The sequence below is a fragment of the Episyrphus balteatus genome, chromosome 1 (assembly GCF_945859705.1).
Source record: "Episyrphus balteatus chromosome 1, idEpiBalt1.1, whole genome shotgun sequence".
NCBI lineage: Eukaryota > Metazoa > Arthropoda > Insecta > Diptera > Syrphidae > Episyrphus > Episyrphus balteatus.
The window spans coordinates 104,069,959-104,095,094 of record NC_079134.1 but is presented as its reverse complement, the minus strand read 5'-3'; the positions used below and the strand labels follow the sequence as shown (position 1 = coordinate 104,095,094).

Here is a 25,136-nt window from a genome sequence, read left to right as displayed (position 1 = left end):
GTAAATCGATGTACGAATTGCTGGCAAAGTGGACTTATCCGGTATCACCATGCGAAAAATCTTTTCAACAGAATATAACTCTGTTTCGCACTCAGTTCGCACCAAAGCCAAATAAGCGCTCTGAAAGATTCAAGTTCCATAATGTCGTTCAGCAGCATGGTGAGTCCATAAGCGAATATATCTTGAGGCTCAAAGCATCAGCACAGGATTGTTGCTTTGGAGATTTCATGGATGTCAATCAAGATTATAACCGAGTAATGTCCACGCTGCCCATTTTTTCCACGCCAATGGTGCCGTCCACCACGAGTACTACCATCGCTGGTACAACCACTACAGCCACCACCACCACCACCACCACCACGGCTTCTATTAGCTCACCGTCACAGGCAAGTTTTTCGTCTTCAGTCGATTCCAAAATTGGAATTTATAAATTGAAAATCCTGGATGAACAATTGTCCGATCGTTTCATTGTGGGATTGAAACACGAGAAGATTCAACAAGCCTTACTCGAAAACGATAACCTAACCTTCGACCAGTATTGTGAAAAAGCCCTCACTATCGAGTCGTCAGAAAGAGCATCAAGTTCAGTACAAGTGTCAAGAACCACCAATGCTGTTTATCCATCAAGTCAGTCTAAAAGTCAAAATCAAGCATTGAACAAGTCATCGTACAGTCCAAAGTCCAATTACCATCGTGCAGGTGCACAAAGTAATCATCAGCCAAAGTCAAATAATCAGTCAAAGTCAAATCGTCAGCAAAGTCAATGTCACCGTTGTGGACGAGCGGCACATAAAGATTGCCCAGCAGTCAACTGGGAATGTTTTCTGTGCAACCGAAAGGGTCACATTTCACGCATGTGTCCCAATAAAAAATCAACGGTCCATGTTATTGGAGATGGGAGCTCAATAAACCAGTCTGAACTTTGCGATGTCGTCATCAATGGGAAACCAGTTCTGATGGAGATCGACACTGGGGCAACGTCATCAGTAATGTCGGAAGACCAATATAAGTTATGTTTCGCAGATTATACATTAGTTAAAAATAAGTCTAATTTAGTATCAGTTACAGGTGGGGAACTAGATGAGCTTGGAACAATGGACTGTGAAGTAAGTTTTGCTGGTAACATAGTTGGTCTTTCAATTGTTGTTGTAAGAGGAAGTCGTCCAAAGATAAGTTTAATGGGTCGTCCATGGATTGATGCCATATTTCCCAAGTGGAGGGACGCGTTTAAAGTCGAACAAGATGTTTTCAGTGTTACGTCGAAGGATGAAATCGTAAGTGAAATCAAAAGTAGATTCCCAAATATAGTTGAAACCACATTAAATTCTCCGATAGTCGGGTTTGAAGCTGATATTGTTTTGAAACCAGATGTTGTGCCAATTTTTCATGCCCCGTATAGTGTACCGTTTAAGTTGAGAGATAAAGTCAACGAAGAGTTGAACCGTCTGGTTGAAGAAGGTATTTTAGAAAAAATTAGCGTCAGTCGTTGGGCCAGTCCTATCGTTATAGTTCCTAAAAAAGATGACTCGATTCGGATCTGTGTGGACTGTAAAGTCACAATTAATAAGTGCATAGAGACAATGTATTACCCATTAAAAAAATTGCAGGAAATTTTTGCTCAAATTTCAGGATGCAAATATTTTTGTGTTATTGATCTTAAAGGTGCATACATGCAGTTGTCAGTGAATGAAGAATCAAGAAAGATTCTAGTTATAAACACGTTTAATGGTCTCTATGTTTTTAATCGTTTAGTGTTTGGAGTGAGTAGTGCTCCCGGTATTTTTCAATCCGTTATGGACCGAATTCTGTTGGGTCTTTCAAAAGTGTTGTGTTACATTGATGACATCATTATTGGTGGTGTTAATCTAATGGAATGTAAACAACAACTTTTTGAAGTTCTTAAACGTCTGTCAAAGCACAATGTACGTATAAATTTACAAAAATGCAAGTTTTTACAAGAATCTGTAGATTTTCTCGGCCATACATTATCTGAAGGGGGGTTAAGTCCGCAGAAAGAAAAAGTCAGGGCAATATTAGAAGCTCCACCGCCAACAAATTTACAACAATTGGAATCATTTCTAGGGTTGCTTAATTTTTATCACCAGTTTTTGCCTAACATTTCGACGGAATGTTTTGTTTTAAACAATTTAAAAAAGAAAGGTGAAGCGTTTACATGGTCATCAAAATGTGAGAAGGCATTCCAAAAATGTAAACAACTCTTAGTGAATACTAGAGTGCTAGAGTTATATGACCCACAAAAAGAAATAATTCTTTCAACAGATGCAAGTCCAGTTGGCGTTGGTGCGATCTTAGCTCATGTTGTGGACGGAGCTGAGAAACCCGTTTTCTATGCTTCATGCACATTGAGCCCGTCGGAGCAAAATTATTCTCAGCTCCATAGAGAGGGATTAGCTGTTATTTTTGCCATTAATAAGTTTCACACATTTATATACGGTCATCGATTTACGTTGTGTACTGATAACATGGCAATTAAAGAGATATTCAGTCCAACAAAGAGTAATTCTGCTGTAGCTTTCGCAAGACTTCAGCGTTGGTCGATAATCCTATCGCAATACCAATATAAAGTTATTTATAAGAGAGGTGCAAATATGGCGCACGTGGATTTTTTATCCAGGCATCCAATTAATGCTGAGTCAGGTGTAGAACATATACCAATAAACTTTTTTGGATCAGACCAGTTAGTTGATTTTGAATTAGTTAAAAAAGAAACAAAAGCTGACGAAACTTTGAACTCAATTTTTAAATACTTGAGCACTGGTTGGCCAAAAAACATTAATCCCGAGTTTCGTTCATACTTTTTGAACAAAAATGCGTTGTGCATAGATGATGAGTGTGTTTTTTATCATCATCGTCTGGTTATTCCGGAAAGTTTACGGTGTAAAGTTTTAAATGTGCTGCATGAGGGTCATACTGGCATGGTGCGTATGAAGATGCTTGCAAGATCATATGTGTGGTGGGTAGGTATAGACAAAGCAATCGAAGGGTTTGCAAGGGATTGTAAAATTTGTCAGGCAACTCAAAATGTGCCTACTGAAAAATGTGACACCATATGGCCTATCGTTCATCAGGCATTCCATCGCATTCATCTTGATTTTTTTCATTTAAAGGGAAAAACTTGTTTAATATTAGTGGATGCGTTTAGTAAGTTTTTCATAGTAAAGGAAATGAAATCTACAACATTAATGTCATTACTTAATGTTTTAAAAGAAGTTTTTGTTATTTTTGGATACCCTTGTTGTATTGTAACAGACAATGGTCCCCCATTTAGCGCTCATCTATTCAAACAATATTGTAAAGCTAATAAAATTGATTACAAACCGACTCCCCCATATCATAGTCAAAGCAATGGGCTCGCAGAACGTGGAGTTCAAACTACAAAATCTGCTTTACAAAAGATGTTGCTTGAAAAACAGTCTAGTTCTGACTTAAACGCTTTTATTTTTGAATTTTTAATGGTGTACAATAACACCCCATCTACGGTTACCAGCAAGACACCTTCAGAGTTGATTTTTTCATATAAACCTTTGCATAAGTTAGATTATGTTAATCCAAAAATTAAAAAGTCAGAACCGAATAATTTGAAAAATATTAAAGTAAACAATCAAATTAAAACCAGTAGCGTTGTTTTTAAAAATGAAAATGATAATTGTCATAAATTTTCAGTGGGAGAAGAGGTTATGTATAGATCAGAATTAAAACATTTTGTGAAATGGGTACCAGCAGTAGTCAAAAAAGTTATAAGTAAATTAACATATTTAGTTGAATTGAACACGAAAATTAGATATGTTCATCAAAATCAGCTAAGGAAGAAATCTTCTGGCTCTGATGTTTCCTTAACAAGTTATAGTGGTGATAACATGTTGAATTTACAAAATGCTTCTGATACTCATTTAGGAAAATTAAAAGCTGATTGTGATCCAATTTGTAAAAATGATGAATTAGTACATAATCCAATAAAGGAAGAAAAAGAAGAAGTTCTTAATAAATCATTGCCAATAGCTCAAAGTAAAGGCATAAGAAATGTTAAGAGACCAAAATCTTATTATTATAAATAATGTTATGCTACATATTATCTTATTGAGTATTGTATTGTTAATCAAAATATACTAGTGGGGAGAGTGTAGTATATAATTAATATTATTATGAATTGTTAATAAGCTCGGATGAGAAGTGTACAAACTAATTGATATTAATGATCATTAACTCTGTTCACTGTATGTTAAAGAATAACTGAATTCCCGCTTATCATCCGATCTTATATGCCTAACAGAATAACCGAAATAGTTCACCAACTGTATTATATTTAGAGATTAATAAAACTGAAGTCAAAGAGTAAGCTTGTGTTTCATTTTATTGGAGACAGAACAGGGTTCTTTATAAGAAGATCTCTTATATTGTTGATAAGATTGGTGTTGTGGTTAGGGTTGACTACTGCATTTATTACGGACAAGCTATCAGAACAAATTATCGTTTTTGTCTTTATATGAAGCATTGTTTTGGCAGCTTCAAGGATAGCTACTGATTCGGCAGTGAAAATTGATGCATATTCATTTAAAATTCCAGTTTTCAATAAGTATCCGGCCTCTGCCATGATGTTGATTATTCTGGTTGTGCGGTAAGCATTAATACTTTTTCTTGCTGCTTGATGGTAAGTTGATTTGAGCAGATTTAGAGTTGATATAGGACATTTACCATAAATGCAAAGGCCATAATCTATTTTGCTTAGGACTAGAGATTTAGTGATGTTACATAATGTATTTACATGAACATTTAATTTCCTATTTGATAAATAACTAATTATATTAGATCTTGCAGCTAGGCTCTTTTTTACATTTACAACATGGTTTTTCCAATTATACTTATTATTAAATTCTAATCCTAAAATATTTAAGTTTTGTACATTTTCTATATTGACATTGTTTATACTAAGATTAAGTTGAGGACAGCTAATTTTTCGGCACACATGCAAGGCCTTACATTTATTAAGAGACAATTTAGCACCTGAATATTTACACCATTCTAGTATGTTTTTAATTAAATGTGAAAAAAGATTTTTTGCTTGTTCAAGATCACTGACTTTACACATGATGTAAATGTCATCAGCGTAAATGCAGTGATCCAGGAGGTTATATTTTTCAATTATAATACTTATATCGTTAAAAGCAATTAAGAAAAGCACCACAGATAAGGGCGATCCTTGCGGAATGCCATTATCTAGTGAACGAGTAGATGAAAAAATGTTGTTTACTTTGACTGATATTTTTCTGTTAGACAAAAAAGATTTAACAAATTTGTATATTTTAGGACCAATGCCCCATTTAATCAAATTATTTAAAATTAAATGTACACCGATACGATCGAATGCTTTTTCGAAATCTAATGATAGTATAGTTACGTGGTTACGAGAAGACAAGGCTTTAGATATATAATGATCAACATGCAGTAGGGCGTCTGAGCAACCTCTCTTGGGTTTAAATGCTACTTGGTTAATACTGACTACCTTTTTGGTCTCCATAAACCAGAGAAGGCGTTTTGCAACAATTTTTTCAATAACTTTGGACATGCAGGGAATAAGCGATATCGGCCGATAGCCTTCTAAAGAATTAATTGGTTTGTTAGGTTTTGGCAGAGGAATTATGTTGGCTGATTTCCAGTATTGGGGGATAACTCCGGTGGTAAAAACGTCGTTATATAATCTAAGGAGTCTATATTTCACGATTTCAGGGAGATTTTTAATCATCGGGTAAGAAATTCGGTCTCGACATGGAGTTTTACCTTTCAAACCTTTTAGGCAACTTTCGAGTTCTATGTATGAAATTAAGTTTTCTATTTGTTTTGCTTCCATGTTTCCACAGGTTTGAGGACTAGAGGAGAGAAGGCTGATGGCTTTCTCTTCCTTAAATGATTCTGAAAAGGCACTGTCTTTCGAAAGATTAGACCATGAATTAGCGAAGTAGTCACCGATATCTAAGGCTGAGGAAAATGTACCACTTGGAGTTTCTATAGCTCTTATTGTCCGAGGAATAAAACTGCCCGTGAGGGACCGTATATTATTCCAAATTTTTGCTGTTGGAGAATTAGGATTGATGGAAGAGGTGAACGTTGTTAGGCTTTTAGCTTTACTAATTTTCATTTCTCTACGAAATAGAGCATTAGTTCTTTTATATTCGATACAGTTAAGACTGGGTTCCCTTTTTCAGCAAAGTCAAATCTCATGTAAAAGCATTTGTGTGTATTAGTGAATGTGTTTCGCTCTCTCGCCATCGAATTCTCTGGTTTTTTACTCTCAGGATGTTGGTTATGGTTTTCATTCATTGTCTCTTTGTGAGATCGCCATCGCACTCACGCGTGCGGGGTGACATGCAAATGGATGTAGGTATACTACATAGATCTTTATATGGATATGGTGTTTGTGGACGAAAACTGGTTTGAAATTCAATATTTTCATGAAAGATTTCTGGAGTGTATACCTATTTATTTTTGAAATGAAAACTTGTTTCCATGTTGCTGTTGTGGATGGCATTTGAGTTTTTTGTGTATCAGAGAAATTTTTTGCATTATAATAATAATTATAGTTGTTCAGCGGAGAAGCAGGTAGAGGATGTGTTATATGGGTGCATTGATATAATATACTTGACAGTATCCTTTGTGTAGTTTGTATAAAAATATGAGTAGATGCGCAGAAGGATTGGTTTTCAGGTTCTTGCTCACTTTTCAGTTGTTCTTCGTTGAGCAATTTTTTATCTCGCACACGCGCGTGCCGGCTGACATGGAAATGTATTTACTTACAATATATAGAATGTTTAGGTTCTTATCTATATGTTGTTTGAGGATGGACTCGATATCAATCCAATTTACTTTCAACACCTTTTTAATAAAGATTTTTTTAGAGTCACCAATGCAATGAACTCAGTTGAATCGATTTTGTTTTTTATTTACCTATACCTACATTATTAGGAAACAAAAATAAGGCAGCATTAATAACACTGGTCAACAAAATTGAACTTTTTTTTTGCCACAAGAACCAAGATATACTTTTCTATAGGTTTTTGATATGCTGAACTCGAATCTGAAGTCAAAAAAAATTTGATTGGCCTCCGTTTTTGAGATATAAAATGCTGAAAAACGTCATTTTGGCTCTTTTCTAGCTTCTGTTTTTATGTGGGGTAATTCATTATAAACAAATTTGTTGCCAATAGCATTTTTCTGATTGCGCATTCGAGTTCAGCAACTCAAAAACCTTTAAAAAAGTATATTTTGGTTCTTGTGGCAAAAAAAGTTTAATTTGTTTGGCCAGTGCTATTTCTGAGTCAAAGACCACTCCTTAAATTTTAAATATCTCGGGAAGTAAAAAAGATATCGGAAAGATTTAAACATTTTTTGAAAGAATAAAACCAGTTCTTATAGGAACCGTTACAAATTTTTTCATAAGGAACTACCCCACATAAAAAACATAACCTCGAAAACAGCCAAAATGACGTTTTTCGGTATTTTCTAACGGTAATATTTCAAAAACGGAGGCCAATAAACATTTTCTGACTTCAGATTCGAGTTCAGCATATCAAAAACATATAGAAAAGTATATTTTGGTTCTTGTGGCAAAAAGCTTGTTGACCAGTGTAACTTATAAGTTACTTTTTTTTAAACCTTGAAATTAATTTTTCAACTATGTAATCAAAGTTTAGGGAAGTTTTCAAAAATAATTTTCAAGCTCAACACTTTGAAAAAAAAAATGATCTATTTTTTCAAACTGATATTTTATTTATAAATTCAGATAGGCATTAGCTACTTTTTTGCTTGTTTCCTCAGTAGGTGTAATTTTAAAAACTTTGTTTTTGCTAAGGAAACATACTGAGCATCTTCACCTATTCAAAACTATTTCTATAAATACCATCAGGTGCATTCTAACCACAAATACACTTATATAACCCTTTACACATTCCCCCGCGAAAATATAACTATTATACCTACAAACCTACAAAAAAAAACCGAATCCGCAACATATAAACAAAGACTATGAAAAACAAAACGATATATTTATATTATATAACCCCGCACGCACGCGCGAGTGTAGTATAATAAACGATACAACCCAGAAATCAACCTAAATATAGAAATCAATCATTGTGCACAAGCACATGTCAAATGTCAATACACATTTTTACACACAAACAAATGCATACCACATATCTAATCCTTTACCTATATCCCCGCACGAGCGATGTGAATATTACACAATGCAAAGAATTTCGCTGACACCAAAAAAAAAAAACCCCAAAAGTGTCAACTCGCAACCGCGGGTGCGATATTATAAACACGAAATGAATTGTTAGAAAAAACCCAAGAGTCAACAAGAACAAAACAACCCTTTTTGAAAACAAAAGATAATGATCTTGCAAAAAATATCTACTATCTACCTACTCTCTGCAGCATCTTCATAATTTCATGAATGATTTCTGCCTGCCTGAGTGAGGAAATAGGAAACAAAAAAAAAAAAGTACATATTATGTAAACACAAAAAACAAAAACAAAATATAACGAGAAAATGAGAGTGCAAGAGCAAGTTTTTTTTCAATAAATCGAAAAGAACAGAAAAAAAGAGTTCATCAGCGCCAGCTTATGCGTGGCATTCTTTTGAACTAAATTTGCATGTGTGCGTGATCAATGGAATTTTCAAAGTAAAAAAGCTAAAATAGACACTTTTTCAACAATTTATATTAAAAATACTGTGAGCAAAAATATATATTTTTTTTTTGAAACTGATTTGAAATATAATGAAAAAAAATAATAAAAATAAATTGTGGATGCTTTGACTGCCCCTTCCTCAAAAACAGAATGCAAATATTGGTTTATTAAAATCAAATTTTTAGTGTGTAAATAAAAAAAAAATTTTTTTTTTGGCAAACGGGTTGCATGAACAACTTTATTAACTTCTCATTAAAAAATACAAAAACATTTTAAAAAATAATCACGCTTTGCCCCACGACCAAAATGCTAAAAAAGTGCATTTTGACACCTTTCCTTCAAATTAACCGTTCAAACTAACTTCAAATTAAATTTTAGAAATTTTATTGGATTCTCCTAATTTCCCTTTATTGTTTTCTTTTTGTTTCATCTAAAAACACTAATAAACGGTAAAGTTATTCTAAGAAGAGTGAGTAAAAAAACATGAAATTACAACAAATTAACGAAGCTTTTTTTCTAATAAAAAAAAAAAAAAAAAAAAATCTGTTTCGCGTACTGCATGAAAACACATTTGATCATTATAAAACAAAAAAAAAATAAATAAAAAGTTTATAAACAACGGTGCCCCAACCAAAATTCTGATTCAATCTAAATTTGCAGGAAAAAAATCATTTTCGACCCTTATAAAAATCGCACAAGAAATGTTTCTAAAATTTAAATGATGCAAAAATATTTGTACGTTTATTACCTTTTCAAAAAAGTACGTTTCATAAGATTATCTTATAAACTGCAAAAGTTATACAACAATTAGTCAACCGTCTTGAATTAAAATGCTATGGAAACCCCCCCTTAACTTGCGTTGGATGTTTTTTAAAATTTCTCCAAGCTTTCATTTTTTGGTCTCTTAGAATCTTAAGGGTGGAGCTCCACCAAGGTACAACTCTAGATGTAAAGTTGGGTGCGGTTTGGGGAATAGAAAGATTGGTTGCGACACGGATGGATTTTTGTATTAAAGCTGCTTCTTTATTTGTATTTGAAGATGTTTCTTTATCTGACAGATATTTGGTAACGATTGATTGGTAATGTTTCCAATCGGCTAAGTCTGTTTTAAATTTGGGACTAGATGTGAACTCTGATTTGTTTGTGCTAGTAAGAATACTTATCATAATGGGAAAATGATCACTATTATGCAGATCTTCTAATGTCCGCCAAGATGTTAATGGGTAGAGTATAGAAGAGCAGCATGTTATGTCGATATGCGTCAGAGAACTATGGGTCGAAAAATGTGTTGGTGAACCGTTGTTCAAAACCATAAGATCAGAATTTAATAATCCAAGAATTTACATCACCACAGAATAGTATAGGAGTATGCACTTGATTTACGATATTTTCAAGATCTGCACGAGTGAATGTTTGTTGGGGCAAAATGTAAATACTAATTATTGTAAATTTGATAGATAAATTTACTTCTATAGCTAAAGTTAAGATGTTTGAATTTATAATTATTTGTGTGTGGGGAATATTTTTTTTAATTAAAAGGGCTATACCTTGTTTGGACGAAAGATTTGAAGCAAAATTGTGAAAATACCCTAAATATGCCTTAGGAATAATAGGGGAAGATTGAAACGCACAATGTGTCTCCTGCAGAGATATGGCACAAGGCGATCTTTCTTTAATTAATAAATTTAACTCATCGTAATTGTGAATATAACCGTTTATATTCCATTGAAGAGTCTTAAAATAATTTTTAGTTAGTGAAAGGTTTGGGTTGTTGTTATTGCGGTGGTCTGTTCTTAGACTCTGTTGCCCCGATGTCGAAGCACCCATGCTCCCCAAGGAGCATGATTGATTCGACATCAAAACAGCAGAGTCAGAGGTTGGTGCATAATTATTGTTTTTATATGGAATCATCTTCCATATCGGAGTTTTGAATAAAATAATCATTTACTTGAATAAGTTGTTTTGTAACATCGGATATAGGTGAGTTGGATGATGAAGGTGGGATTTTTGTGACATCGAAAGAGTTAGGTGTAAATTGGTTTGTAGTTGAAAGTGAATTATTATAGTTTGGATATGTATTCATATGAATATCGTTTGATGTGGTTTGTATATTACTTCCATTATTTTTTGGAAGGGATGAGATGGATGGGGGTGATTTTTGTTGTTCTAAAAGTTCCGTAGGATTGTTGGCTACTGAGCTTATAGATTTGTAATTATTAGAAACAGGTATAGATACTTTGGAGATGGGGTTTGAGTTTTTGTTTGCAGTTGGTTGGATTGTGTTGTTTTTGGTTTCAATTGGTTGAATTGTGTTGTTTTTGGGTTCTACTGTATTATTTGGAAGATTTGCAACATCAGCGAATAATTGCTGATTGGGGGGATTTGGCATTAAGGGATTTCTTTCTTTGTATATACGCTTTGCGTCGGCCATGCTACATTTTTTTTTAGTTTTTATTTTGAGGACTTCTTTCATTTGAATGAATTTTGGACAGTCTTTGGAGTCAGATTGGTGGGGCGCTAGGCAGTTAGCACACATTGTTCTTGTGCATGTTGTTTCAATGTGTGGAGGCAAATTGCAAATGTGGCACATGGGATTGTTATTGCATCTTTTCTTTGTGTGTCCGAGAATTTGACAGTTCTTACACCGCATGGGGTTTGGAACATACTCAGAGACTTTTACGTTGGTCCAACCTATCACTACTGTTTCAGGAGGTTGGTAAGTATTAAAAGTAAAGAGCATTAGCCCTGTTGGTTTGGGTTTTCCATCAAATATTTTAGTAAATTTGTAGACTTCAGTCACATTTTGCACTCCCATTTCTAGTACTATTTCAGTTTCGGGGACAGTAATGAGCCAAGGGGCGTATACAATACCTTTAGAGATGTTGAGTTGATTATGCATCGTTATTGAAACTGAACATAAATCAGGAAGATTTTTTACGGCTATAAATTTGTCCGCAATTTTTTGGTTTTTGGTCAAAATAAGAAGCTTACCGTCTCTTAGCTGGGATACTTGCTCATATTGTGTACTAATTGCGTCTATGGCCTTGCGAAGCGCGAAAATGCTTATTGATGTCAAAGGTTTATCTACATCTGTAGAAGCGACCGTAATGAACTTTGGATTTTTAGAAATTGTTGTTTTTGGGAGATTGGGGAAATCATCAAAAATGCTTTCGTTTTTTCTATTTCTTTTGGGGTTGGGTTCCGATATGGAGACTTCAGAAAGCCCTTCATATCGGTTCCCGTGTTTCATTTAAGCCCCACGGGCCATGTGGTTTTAGTAGAACACCACTAGCAACACGATTTATTAACCACGGGCTTGATGTGTAAGAAAGAGAAGGATATGTGTTTATTGTTTTAACAGAAACGGGTTATATTATTGATAAGAGCTAAGCACAAACGAAAAAAATCGAGAATGACAGAGATGCGTACAGCATGAAACCTAGTCGACGACGTGATTGTTTCTTAGAAACCATTCCGTTACGAAAAATTAGACATTTAAGTAATACTCCACCGTGGTTTGTTCAACATATTATAACTCTTAAAAATAAAAGAAACAAGGCTTGGGTGAAGTTAAATCGATCCTGGAGTGATGAAGCTCAAAATGAATATGATAGATGAATTTATTAACTACTCTAATTTCCTTTATTCGGACTTCATATTTAGAACTGAAGATGATCTTAAATCTAATCCACGAAATTTCTGGAAATTTGTAAATCTTAAGAGAAAATCTGATGGTCACCCAACTAATATGAGCTACCAAAATGTTGAAAGTCATTACCCAGAGGACATAGCAAATATGTTTGCCGAATATTTTAAATCTGCTTTTGATGCATCTTCTTCTTCTTGTGATACTTATTATACTTCTACTGTTGATGAGTTTTTACATCTTAATTCAATTGACTTTGCTATTTCTGAGGCAACTATCATAGAGTACATTAAAAAAATAGATAATTGTTTAAGTCCCGGTCCTGATGGTTTTCCCGCTTTTATGTTAAAAAAATGTGCAATATACATGTCATACCCGTTATATATACTCTTTAATCAATCTTTAAAAAACTGTAAATTTCCGACCCTTTGGAAAAATGCACTTCTTAACCCTACTCACAAGAAAGGTAAAAAAAAACTTAGTTTTAAATTACAGACCAATAGCTAAACTATCTGCTATTCCTAAAATGTTTGAATCTATTATTTGTGATAATTTGTCTTTTCATTGTACCTCCGTTTTATGTGACAATCAACATGGCTTTGTTAAAAAGAAATCCACTGTAACAAATTTGTTACAGTTTACTACATTTTGTATTGACGCGTTTGAAAAAAAAAAACAACAAGTTGACTGTATTTTTACTGACTTTAGCAAAGCATTCGACAAACTTAGCCACCATGTATTGTTAAGTTAACTTAAAAAAATAGGTCTTAGCGACAGATTTGTGCTATGGATATCTTCATATCTAAAAGATAGGTTATATAGTGTTGTTTTTAAGAGTGAACGTTCTAAATGTTTTACAGTTAACTCCGGTGTTCCTCAGGGTAGCCATCTTGGTCCGTTATTATTTGTACTATTTATTAATGATCTTCCGTCAGTCCTAGTTAATTCTATGTCTCTTATATATGCCGATGATGTAAAAAATTTTCGTACAATTAACTCTGTTGAAGACTGTGATATTTTACAAAAAGAACTTCAATGTTTCTGGGAATGGTGCAATATTAATGGTTTAGTTTTAAATATTGACAAGTGTAAAACAATGTGTTTTACACGCAAGAAAAATGTGATTGTTTTCCTTATGTTTTGAAAACTCTATATGTCTCATTCGTAAGATCCATTTTAGAATATGGTTGCGTTATATGGGCTCCATATTATGCGGTTCATATAAATAGATTGGAGTCCGTTCAAAGAAGATTTATGAGATTTTGCTTAAGTTTTCTACCATGGTCAAATCAAATTAACTTGCCACCTTACGCTCAACGTATTAAACTAATAAATCTTCCATCTCTAACTAGTCACAGAGCGTATCTACAATTTTGTTTTATTGTGGGGATAATCAATGGATCGATTTCAGCTCCATCGATCCTTTGTCGATTGAATTTCATTGCTAGTCAGTATAGTTTGAGAAAAAAGGCAGTTGCAAATTTCTAACATTTACAGTAGATCAAACTACGGTGCTAATAGTCCTTTAAATCTTTTAATCAAGGGGCACGGTAGTGCCCAGCCAAGTTCTCTAGCAACTTTGGCACTACACCCTTATTTACAGGAAAGAACTCAGGCCATTTTCGACCCCCCTCTAACTTCCACACCAAAGATGCTAGAAATTTCAAACTCGCTACATTTGTTGAGCTGGTCAAAACCAAACTCCTCACAAAATTTCAGCCTCTTACGATGAGTAGTTTCTGAGATATAGGGCTTCAAAGATCGCAAAAACCGTAACTGACTGACTGACTCACTCACTCACTCACCCACTCACTGACAGATCATCAAAATTATGGAGAACTTCCCGTTAACGTAGAAGCTTGAAATTTTACACGGTGATAGGACTTGTGGTGTATACAAAGGGAAAAATCGAAAATTTGAGATTTTCAATTCAGGGGGCGTGGCATCCGCCCATTTCTGCTGAATTTTCATCAAATATTATAGAGCACTTCTGATTATCGTAGAATCCTGAAATTTGGTAGAATGGTAGAGCTGGTAGTTTATACAAAGGAAAAAATTTAAAGTTTGAGAATTTCAGCCAGGGGGCGTGGCAACCGCCCATTTTCACTGAATTTTCATCAAATATAGAGATTTTCAATTCTACAGCCATACCTTGCAAAAAGAAGTGAAATCACAACAAAAACATTACTGTTAAAAAAAGAGCCAAGTTCACCTATGTTGAAATTATGCTGGCACAAAAAGTATTGAGATGTAAAAGTGTACCAAGTTCTAAAGTTTGGGTTCAAATTCGTATCAATAAAATTTTGATTGTTTACTTGGCAATTTTTGAAATAACTTTAAAAATCGGTAATTAAAAGAAAAATTGTCAAGAGAACAGTCTGTTCTATTTTTTTTTCAATCCTGATTCCTGAGCGGTGAACTGCATTATATTCTATATTAAAAGGAATATTTTAGTTTGTGGCCTAAATACTATTATATTATATTCTGTCATATATATTTCTTCTATTTTTTTCGTTAATTCTTCACTTTTTCCAAAATGAAATTGAAAACCGAATAAAAGAGTTTTTCATCCAGTGTTCTTCATCAATACAAAAAAATCCTGAGCCAGATAAAACAAAATCCCACTTTTTTTCTGCGATGATGGGATATTTTTGTTTTACAATTATCAAAATAAGGGTGTGTGTCAATTAGGCTGAAAAAAAACGATCAGAAGTATAATGAAAAATATACCAAAATTAAAACTAAGTCCGCTTCTACACGAAGACGCAAAGCGCGAGACGCACATAAGAGCAAGGGAGAAATAAAGTTTGAAAAAAGGGAAGGAAGATTTTCTACCGTGAGTCTCCGGTAAAAAATTTTGTGACTCTTTTTGACGTTTCTCTTTGATCTTGTTCTTTTTTTGCTGTTCTGCTTTATTTTATTTCGTCGATCGCGGAGTCTGCTTCGTCGGTTGTGTATTATTTGCATGTATAGTAACGTTTTTAATTTATTCAAAAGTTTTCGTTGCACATAGAACCCACTGGAGTTGTTTTTTGTATATTTTGGTGTTTTTTTTTGGAATTAAAATACTTAGTTTGCTTCTACGAAGACGTGGACGCACAAGATGCACATAAGAGCAAAGGAGAAATCGATCTTTCTCTCTCCCTTGTTCTTATGTGCATCAAGAACAAAATAAAACCAAAGAAAATAGCTGTCAAATTTGCGTCTTCAAAAAAATACTATGTGTAGAAGCGCGCGAAAACCGAAACAAAATCAAGAGGAAATTCAAAGGTAATTTCTGCGCCTTGCGTCTTCATGTAGAAGCAGACTTATCAAACGAACGCTTATTATGCTTCATTTGTTATTAATATTAATTTTTTTTTTTCAATTCATAAAATTTTTCCCTAGGCCTGTTATCACTATTTTTTTCAAGGAAATTATCCATTTTTGCCTTGTCACACACACAATTACAAAAAAAAAAATTACTCTCATTATGTTCTTTCACTCCAGAAAAAGGAGTAAAAATTTAGAGTATTTAGAGTAAAGAAAACGACATTATATCGTTTTCAATTGGTCGTCCGGATGCTTCTTAAAAAAAAGCACTCACATTCAAACCTTTAAACGTCAAATTTGTGAAGTTTGACAAATATTTTGTTTGTTTTTGACGAGGGGTGTAAGTATACGTTTTCCTTTCTCTTGGTGCATGCATATACATTTTTGTTCAGTGTTGATTTTTTGGAAATCCTACAACGGATATAAATGCCAAAAAAACACACCTTCAGACTAAAATTTTTATTTTTCATAATTCTATTTTGGATTGAGAAATCAAACTACGGAATAAGCTATTTTGAAAAACTAAAAATTTTTTTTTATAGAAAAAAATCAATCGGAACTGATATCATTTTTCTTGACTTTGCTATGTTTGAAGAGCTGTAACTTCTGTAAATAAAAAGTATTAAAAAGCCCAACTCAAATGTTACCACCTAGATTTTTTTCAAAAAAAAACCTATGCTATTGAGAACTTTAGGTACCAAAAAAACCATCAAAATTGCCGCTTTTTATACTCTCTAAATTACAATTGCTCAAAATTAGAAATTATAAGGTCGAATATTTTAAGCCTTGTTTAGTAACTAAATAATAAAATAATAAAATTTATTTTATTCAATTATCTTAACAAATGCGAAAGTTATCTACCAATTTATAAACATTTATAATAGTCCAGTGCATTTATAATTTGACCCAGCAGTTTGTACCACCCCCAATTTTTTTTTGCTCATTCGATATAGCCCAGGGAAATTAGTAATTTAGATCGCATTTTTCGCGGGACAAAATTTTTTTCATGGAATGTGTTCGGGTGGTTGTCCTTATCATAAAAGTCAATTTGTTGGGATAATTGGAGGTTGGGAACAGCCGCCATCTTGGAAAAGAGATTGGTATCGTTTTTATTGAATAGCTCCATTGTTATTCATTTTAATAAAAAATGACAAAGGTAAGACTTATTAACAATAAAATTATCTAAGAAATGATATACAAAACAATTCCGTGAGTTGATTAAATAAAATTTTATAGTTGGTCAAAGTGCGGGTTTGTATCGCAAGGTTGGGACAAAATGACATTTTTTCATATATCTGACGAACTTTTGATTTCTTTGGATAATTCTTCATGAATGAATTGTAGTACTTATAATTACCTATAAAATGAGCCCACAATCGTTATTGTCACCATCGTATTGTAGAAGTAATCTAACTCCGAATATCTCCATGTACTAGTCAAAAGTAAGAAAAATGCTGTTTTTTTGCTAGTAGGTCGAGAAAATTTTGGGAGTAGAGGTATAACCAAAATATAAGTACGCAGTTTTGCAGCCATACGCGTGTTAATGTCGATTTCAAAGGTCTGACAGCTCTAATTTTGTGCTTTATACGGTTTTTGAGGGGTTAAATAACGTAAGTTTTCCAGTTAATGTGAATGGGCTAAATTTATACTATTTGAAATTATAAATATACAAGCTGATGCTCTATTATTTTTCCTAAATCTGAACACCCCAATCTTGAGGATGTGACCAATAGAACTATATACAGGGTGATTCAGGAGTAATGTGCCAAAAAGCTAGAGCGTTTAGGTTAGGTCGAGACAAGAAAAAAATCGTATGGGAGGGGGGGTCTAGTCCCCCCCCCCCCCCGTTTAGCGGGGAGGGGCAATTTAAGAAAAAATTGACTTATTTTGGAAAAAAAATTATTAAAAATCAACGGTTATACTTACAATAACGTGTTACACCTTTTTGTAAAGCCAAAACCCTAGTCTTTTACAAACATTTTAAACAAAGCCATTTTATGGAGTTAGATTACTTCTACAATACGATGGTGACAATAACCATTGTGGGCTCATTTTATAGGTAATTATAAGTACTACAATTCATTCTTGAAGAATTATCCAAACAAATCAAAAGTTCGTCAGATATATGAAAAAATGTCATTTTGTCCCAACCTTGCGATACAAACCCGCACTTTGACCAACTATAAAATTTTATTTAATCAACTCACGGAATTGTTTTGTATATCATTTCTTAGATAATTTTATTGTTAATAAGTCTTACCTTTGTCATTTTTTGTTAAAATGAATAACAATGGAGCTATTCAATAAAAACGATACATTTTTCATTTCATTTTCATTTATTCGATAAGTATCTAGTTTACAATGACGCATTAAGATAAGGATCTTTTGGAGCATCTATACATATTTAACAAACAAAGTTTCTTAACATTCAAAAGGTTAAAAATAAAAAATAAAAAATTAAAATAAATATCTATTTTATATACATTTATAATTAAATAATTTGTAAATTTTCAAAGAGCAAAAATAATTCATTTAAGAGAGAAAATATAGTTTAATTTGAATTTGAGTAGTGCAAAAATAATTTCCCCTTAAAGTACGCAGGCTCGGTAATGCTTTGCAATCCGTTTGGGAGTGCATTCCACAAACGAATTGCAGACACGTAAAATGAACGTTCAGCTATGGTGTGTGAGAAACGCGGCAAGATTAGTTTCAATCCTCTTTGTGATTGGGCAAAATTTAAATTTTCACTAAGATAGTTAGGACATCTATTGTGGATGATATTATGAAGCTTCAACACTATTTTGAATTTCAGGTACTCGTCAAGGTTCATCCCAAATAGGATGTGACGTAGATGTGATACACTAGAATACCTAGGTACCTATGCCGTATATAAATCGAATACAATCATTCAGAGCAACATTTAATCTTCGCTTACACTCACAATCTAAAATTGGATAAACTAAAGAGTTATAAGTAAAGTAAGGCATAATTAACGATTTTATAAGATGTTTTTTCATGCCAGGTAACAATAAGTCAGAGGAAGATCTCAGAGATCTTAACCCGCAATAAATTTTTCTGATAGTGTCAGAAATGGCCTTACAACAACTAAGATTACTATTTATTTTAAAACCCAGATAAGTAACATGACTGACATACTTAATTATTTCATTATCTAAAACAATCTCTTTTCCAAGATGGCGGCTGTTCCCAACCTCCAATTGTCCCAACAAATTGACTTTTATGATAAGGACAACCACCCGAACACATTTCATGAAAAAAATTTTGTCCCGCGAAAAATGCGATTTCATGCCCATATTTTGACTAATTTCCCTGAGCTAATAGAGCATTGGCTGAATATCATTACCCTGATTTTTCGCACTCGCGTAATTCACCTTTCGGCCGCCATCTTGGATTTTAGTTTTTTTTGAATATCTCGATTTCTATTTATCCTACATAAAAGTTGTGTATACAAGACATATACAACGTAGGCAATTAAATTTCGCGTCTTTTATATTAAGAACACTTTTTCGATATTCTGAATATTAAAAAAGTTACAAGCCAACAAAGTAAAAAAAAAAAAACAGAAAAAAGTGACAATTTTAAAGTTTTGAGCACTTTTTATCAAAATTATGATAAAACCTTCCGAGATAAGATTATTCACCTTAAAATTCTCTACAACTCTGCTATACAACTTTTTTTTGTATGAACATCATAAATGCACTGGACTACAAACGTTGAGCCGTTTATGTGATGGTGATGATACCCCTCTTAAAATATTCTACGCCTCATCTGCCGTGATGAGTGCAATTTTATTTCATATGTTTTGCCTATGAAGCAAAAACATGGACACTGCAAAAAATAATAAAGGTTTTTCTATATCTATTTTATGCGCATAAGCTACTGTGAGCTGAGGAACATTTAGAGCCGTTTTCTTCACCAAAAGTTGAACTCAACTTGAGGATTTTTATTCTCAACTTGAGATTTTGTTTTTCTTCACTCAAAGTTGACAATTTCAACTTTTGATTCTCAACTCTCCAGTTGGTCAACTTCTGGTTTGCTCAACTTCCGAAAATAGTAGAAGTTGAGGGAGCAAACTTGAGAGTTGTCAGTCAAATGTCATATTTTTTGTTTTAATTTTTGTATCAAATTTATTTTTGATGCTAAATCGTGGCAAAAACACTTTTATTCTTGTTTTCACGGAAAAATTGAGAATTAAGTTAAAAAAATATCATACACATTTTTCGTCGATTTTATTTTACATCACATCAACATCGCTCTTGAAGGCACACACACACACTTTTACACACACAAAAAAAAAACGATTTGTTTGAAATTCATTTTTAGGGGAAAAAAAAAACAGCAAAATGCATACTTAACACCGATTTAAATTTATTACTAAAAGTAATTTGGCATTTTGACAAAAAAAAATATTTGAAACTGATATAATTTGTATAATCTGTCACAAATATCCCAGGGATATTTTTCAAACTGGAAGTTTGCCAACTTCTGTTTTCTAAACTCGAGAGTTGAGAAAAAAAAGTGAAGAAAACAAAATGTTCAACTTTTGTTTCAACTTCGCGTTGAAGTCAACTCTCAAGTTTGCCAACTCTCGAGTTTGCTTCAAGTTGAGCAATAGTGAAGAAAATGGCCCTTAGTACAGTAAACAGGGAGTTGAAAATAGGTCAACTTAGAATTTTTGGAAAGGATTTGAATTTGATATTTCATTTAATGAGGCACATTGGGACAAACATAAAAACATATCATCATCATCATCATATAATAAAACGGCGAACGCGAAATTTGTGGTACAAACTACGCGGCCCACAAAAACCGAAGGGGCATAAATTATATACCGACCGATAGCAAATGTTCCTTAGATGTGCAGAATGCATCATTTTTAAAGTTTTTACTAACGGAAATAGGTAAATTGATTAAAATAAAATTCGATATTTTAGTAAAAAAAAAAAAACAACAAAGCAAAACAAAAACAACTGGAAATATCTGTTGGAAAACTTCGAATGGACTGGAATGAAATGTCATTCATGACTGAATGAATGAATGAAAGCATTCAAAATTGGTGTTCACATTGGTGCGTTGTTTTAAGATCGCATGTAAACTATGGTTAACTTTCATTGTTTTAGTTATCTAAGTTTAGAAGTAAGATGTTTTTTTTATTACCATGAATATTTTTGTTAAAATCGAATTCTATAAAAATCGAGTCTATTACTAATCTTTTGTAAACACTTTTGATACCAATGAAATCTATTTTCGTTCTTTTCTCTCTTGAAAGAACATAAGAATTTGTCAGCAATTACATGAAGCCTCAAGAGGCGCGACTCTTTTTTAAACATAATGAGTGCATGAAAGTGCGTGGGTCGTGAGTCCGAGACTCTTTTTTGACGTTTCTTTTTTCACTTTTTCTTTTTTCAACATTCCCTCACATTTCTTTTTGCTTCTTGGTGCAATATAACAACAACAAATTTTAATTCAAAAGATAAATGTCAAATTTGAGTCCTTGACTCAAGAGGCATCGTGTAATAGTACGCGCCTCACAGAATGATTACACACCCGACAAACAATTTTGGTTCTATAAAGCTTTACAGATGCAATTGTTGCTTCTTTAAAGCATTATAGAATCAAAATTGTTAGTAGGGCAGCCACACAAAAAAATATAAAAGTTGTGACCTGGGATTGCGACTAAATTTTTCATATAGTTTTTGAGTCGCTGAAACCGAATCCGAAGTCCGTTTTGCTCCATCACGTCAGGTTTTCGAGATAACCTCATAAAATTTCACGAAAACAAAAAAAAAATTTCTCTGATCTGGATGTGCGAATATGTTAATCATATAGTTTTTGGATCACTGAATCCAGATTCGAAGTCGTTTTTACCCTATCACGTCAGGTTTCTGGGATATCCTCAAAAAAATTTCAGAACTTTTATTTTTTTTTTGTGCGCCTGTGTTATCAAAAGAAAATTTGAAAAAAGAGTCAAGCCTCTTGAGGCTTCATGTAATAGCTTTGACAATTCCTTTACCATTTTACCACGTTTTCACTTTTAGACGTTTACATTTTTGCATAAAAGGCACTAATATTTTATCGCCGCATTGCAAAGCGTTTTTCTTATGAGGTTCAGGGAAAACTAACAAAAACATCTTTTTTGTTCCTTATCTACAATAACCTAAAAATTATTTTTTTTTTATTTCTTTCTAGCGCTATTTGTTTTTGTTTATTAAAGCAAAAAATAAGTTTTCTGCATCATTATTTTTGATTTTAAGGTAAGTAAAACTGTCAAAAAATGAGTTTGAAAATTTTCACTTTTTAATCGTTTTTATGCTTTCCGCATTTTTTGTTTTAATTTTCTAGCCCGAAAAACCATACAAAAATGCGTTTGAAAATTTTCACTTTTGTACTTTTTCACCTTTTTAGCCAATGTAGTTAAGACTTTAAAGGTATAACTACAACGGCCATTTTTTGCAAAAAGTAAACAAGTGATAGATTTCAAACTCATTTTGTGACAGTTTTTTTGTTTTGTAGTTTTTTCCAAAAAAAAATGTGAACCTATCTTTAATCTCTTATTAATAGCTGAACGCATTCATTAAAATTTTCACAAATATCATTCCAACTTGAAGTGCGATAAATAACGCCCGCTCCCTTCCGGAAATTTAAACTTCTACAAGCTAAGCTAAGACGAGAACCTAAAAAGTATACAATGATGTGAATGACAAATTTGAGTGAAGTTGGTGGAGGTTGAATGATTGAATGATGGAATTTGAATGAATGGAACATGAAACAGGTTGAATTGAATCGCAAAATGCAAGTTGCAAACACAATGCATTAAGGCGATTACACTTTGCATTTTCTTTTTCGATACTTTTTTTACGTAGTTGAGCACAGTTAAAACGTAGTTCAACAATAACTAAATCAGGTTTGAAAATATCAAAAAGTAGGTATATTATATATACCTGTGTATTTTGTCTTCAAAAAGTGTAGTTAATCGCAAGAAAATAACAACAAATACTATACAAAATAATGAAACTATTTTAGTATAATTGTGTTTAAAGTTGTTGCAAATAAAAAAAAAATAAAGAAATTGGCGCTCGAATTTCGAGGGCGGGGTCGGCTAGTTTTTTTTTGTTCAAAAAATGTGTGGTTTGGCCGCCATTTTGAACAAGGCGTTTTTGTGATTTTCTCGGCTCCTGCTCAATATAATAAAAATGACACCAGTCGTATCATTTACCGAGCTCTTTTTTCGTGCATCGCATCGAAACTCCGTAGCAAAGGATGGAATTTCCTCTTCACCGATGGTTCTAAGACCCCAAGAGAATGGTCAAATAATGAGCATTGGCATTTTGCAGGGTTTCACATCCATTTTCACAACTGAAGCTTTTGGTATTCTACAAGCAATTATCACACCAGCTAAACATCGTAGTAGAACTATAATCTCCTCTTACAGTATGTCTATATACCTACTATACTATAAACCCAACAACAATGTAGAACTAATAAACGAAATAAGAAATCAGCTTTTCAAACTGCAAAATAAAATCAAACTAATGTGGGTTCCCGCCCATACTGGCATATGCGGTAACGAAGAAGCAGATCGAGCTGCCAGTTAAACGAAAGAGGCTTACTCCTTCAACATTTTTACAAAAAAAGACATGAACAACTTCATACAAAAATCTCTAAGAAAGAAGCAGCTGAATGATTGGAGCCAATACCACCACCACTACAAGGAAATTAACCGCGACAAAGCTTATCCTCAATACCCGGATCTACCTAAATATAAAATCAAAAACTATATTCGACTTAGGCTTGGACATACAGCCGTCACACAAGAACACCTCCTCACCAAACAAAACCCGCCCATATGCACCATAATTGTTGCAACGTAACTTTAAATTTAGAAAATTAAAAAAAAGATTTTAAAAAACAATAATGTATATGATCTACTTACTACTCCAAATCATACAAATATTGAAATTATAAACAATCTCATATCAAACCTAAATATTAAAATTTGAATTTATTGTAAAACAATCAGAGCCAATGGCCCTCGCAGTTAGGCTCTTTACACTATTTATAAACTGGTTACTTTTAAGTACTTGTTAATTAATAATAAATAAAAAATATAAAATTTATATCCTAAATTCTTGGTCTTTCTGGCCTAATGGTATCATGCATGAATTTGAGAACATATCCGCAAAGACACAGTACAACAATTTTCGACTGCAACTGACAATGCGAAATCCTCGTTGAAGCAGCTACAACAATTATAATTGTAATTAGTAATTACTAATTAACTATCAAAATGTCAACGGACTAAGGGCAAAAACCAGCAAGGTTTATAAAAATATAAATCTTATGAGACATGATTGAACTCGTCTTTTATTGACACATACTTAATGATTCAGCTGCTGTTGGTGGAGGTTTATTGATTGGAGTAAGAACATCTACTTTATGTACACTTGTTGCCTATTTTTTGGCGTTCTCGCTTGAGGTGCTCTGCGTGAAAATAAAAATGTCTTCTTGATACATTTATGTGGTTGCAACTTATATTCGACCCCACTCTACCATCGAAATCTATAAAAATTTGTACAATTCCTTAGAGACGATATTTGAAAAGATCAATCCAACTGACAAAATCATAATTATTGGGACCTTTAATCTTCCCAACTTGGAATGGTGCCGCTGAACTTATGATCTATAATGTATACAGGGTGTCCCAAAAGTAATGGATCAAACGAAATATGCTGATTGGGGGGCTTAATTAATTTTTGTAAAAAACATATTTAATTTGATTTTAAAAATTGTAATTTATTTAATTTACTGCTCGAAATTAACTGGAATGTATTACATATTTTTAAATTTGATTGTTTTTTCGATACTATCCCACAGCGCGAAAACATTACAAAAATTATAGCCCAAGCGGCGGCCGTATAATATTTGATAGAGTTAAAGGCTATAAAATACATCCTGTTTAGCTTAGACTCTCTTCTACCTAAAAAATGTCGGGTGCCACCTCGCAAATCCAGACAAGTACTCGGCAACCTTATCCAAATGCCAAAAAACAAGTGATTTTTGCGTTTTTTAGCATTTGGACAGGGTTGCCGAGTACTTGTCTGCATTATTATTTTATTGTTTTTTTTTAATATTTTGACTTTGGTTTGCCATTTAAAAAAAAAAATTATCTGGCCAAATAACAAAGATATGAATGTATTAGTTATGTGACAATTTTTCCTTTCAAATAGGGTTGCCACATGGAAGTTCCCATTTTAGAAGTGGCAACCCTATTTTTTTATTTTCAGTATCAACTTATCTTTCATTTGACACCAATTTTAACCTCTAACCTTATGAGCTAAGTAACTCGACGGTCGCCTCTCCGACTATTAGAGAAATAAGGCCTGGTTGAGATATAGTCTTTCGAGAAGTGATGAGACACTTAGAGTTTGGAGATACGTAAATCTGACGGTTG

At 33.1% G+C, this 25,136-nt stretch overlaps 2 protein-coding genes across 2 annotated transcripts in view; both read right to left on the bottom strand.

The window, feature by feature from the left end:
- The window catches only part of LOC129906326 (deubiquitinase DESI2), a 41,144-nt gene that overhangs the window by 3,059 nt on the left and 12,949 nt on the right, over positions 1 to 25,136 (bottom strand). The window lies entirely within an intron of this gene.
- The window catches only part of LOC129906322 (uncharacterized), a 123,773-nt gene continuing 108,198 nt past the window's right edge, over positions 9,562 to 25,136 (bottom strand). Inside the window, exon 2 of the mRNA XM_055982046.1 lies at positions 9,562 to 15,245. Within this exon, the coding sequence (XP_055838021.1) occupies positions 10,604 to 11,956 (1,353 nt within the window). The 5' untranslated portion in view covers positions 11,957 to 15,245 and the 3' untranslated portion in view covers positions 9,562 to 10,603. The remainder of the gene's footprint in view (positions 15,246 to 25,136) is intronic.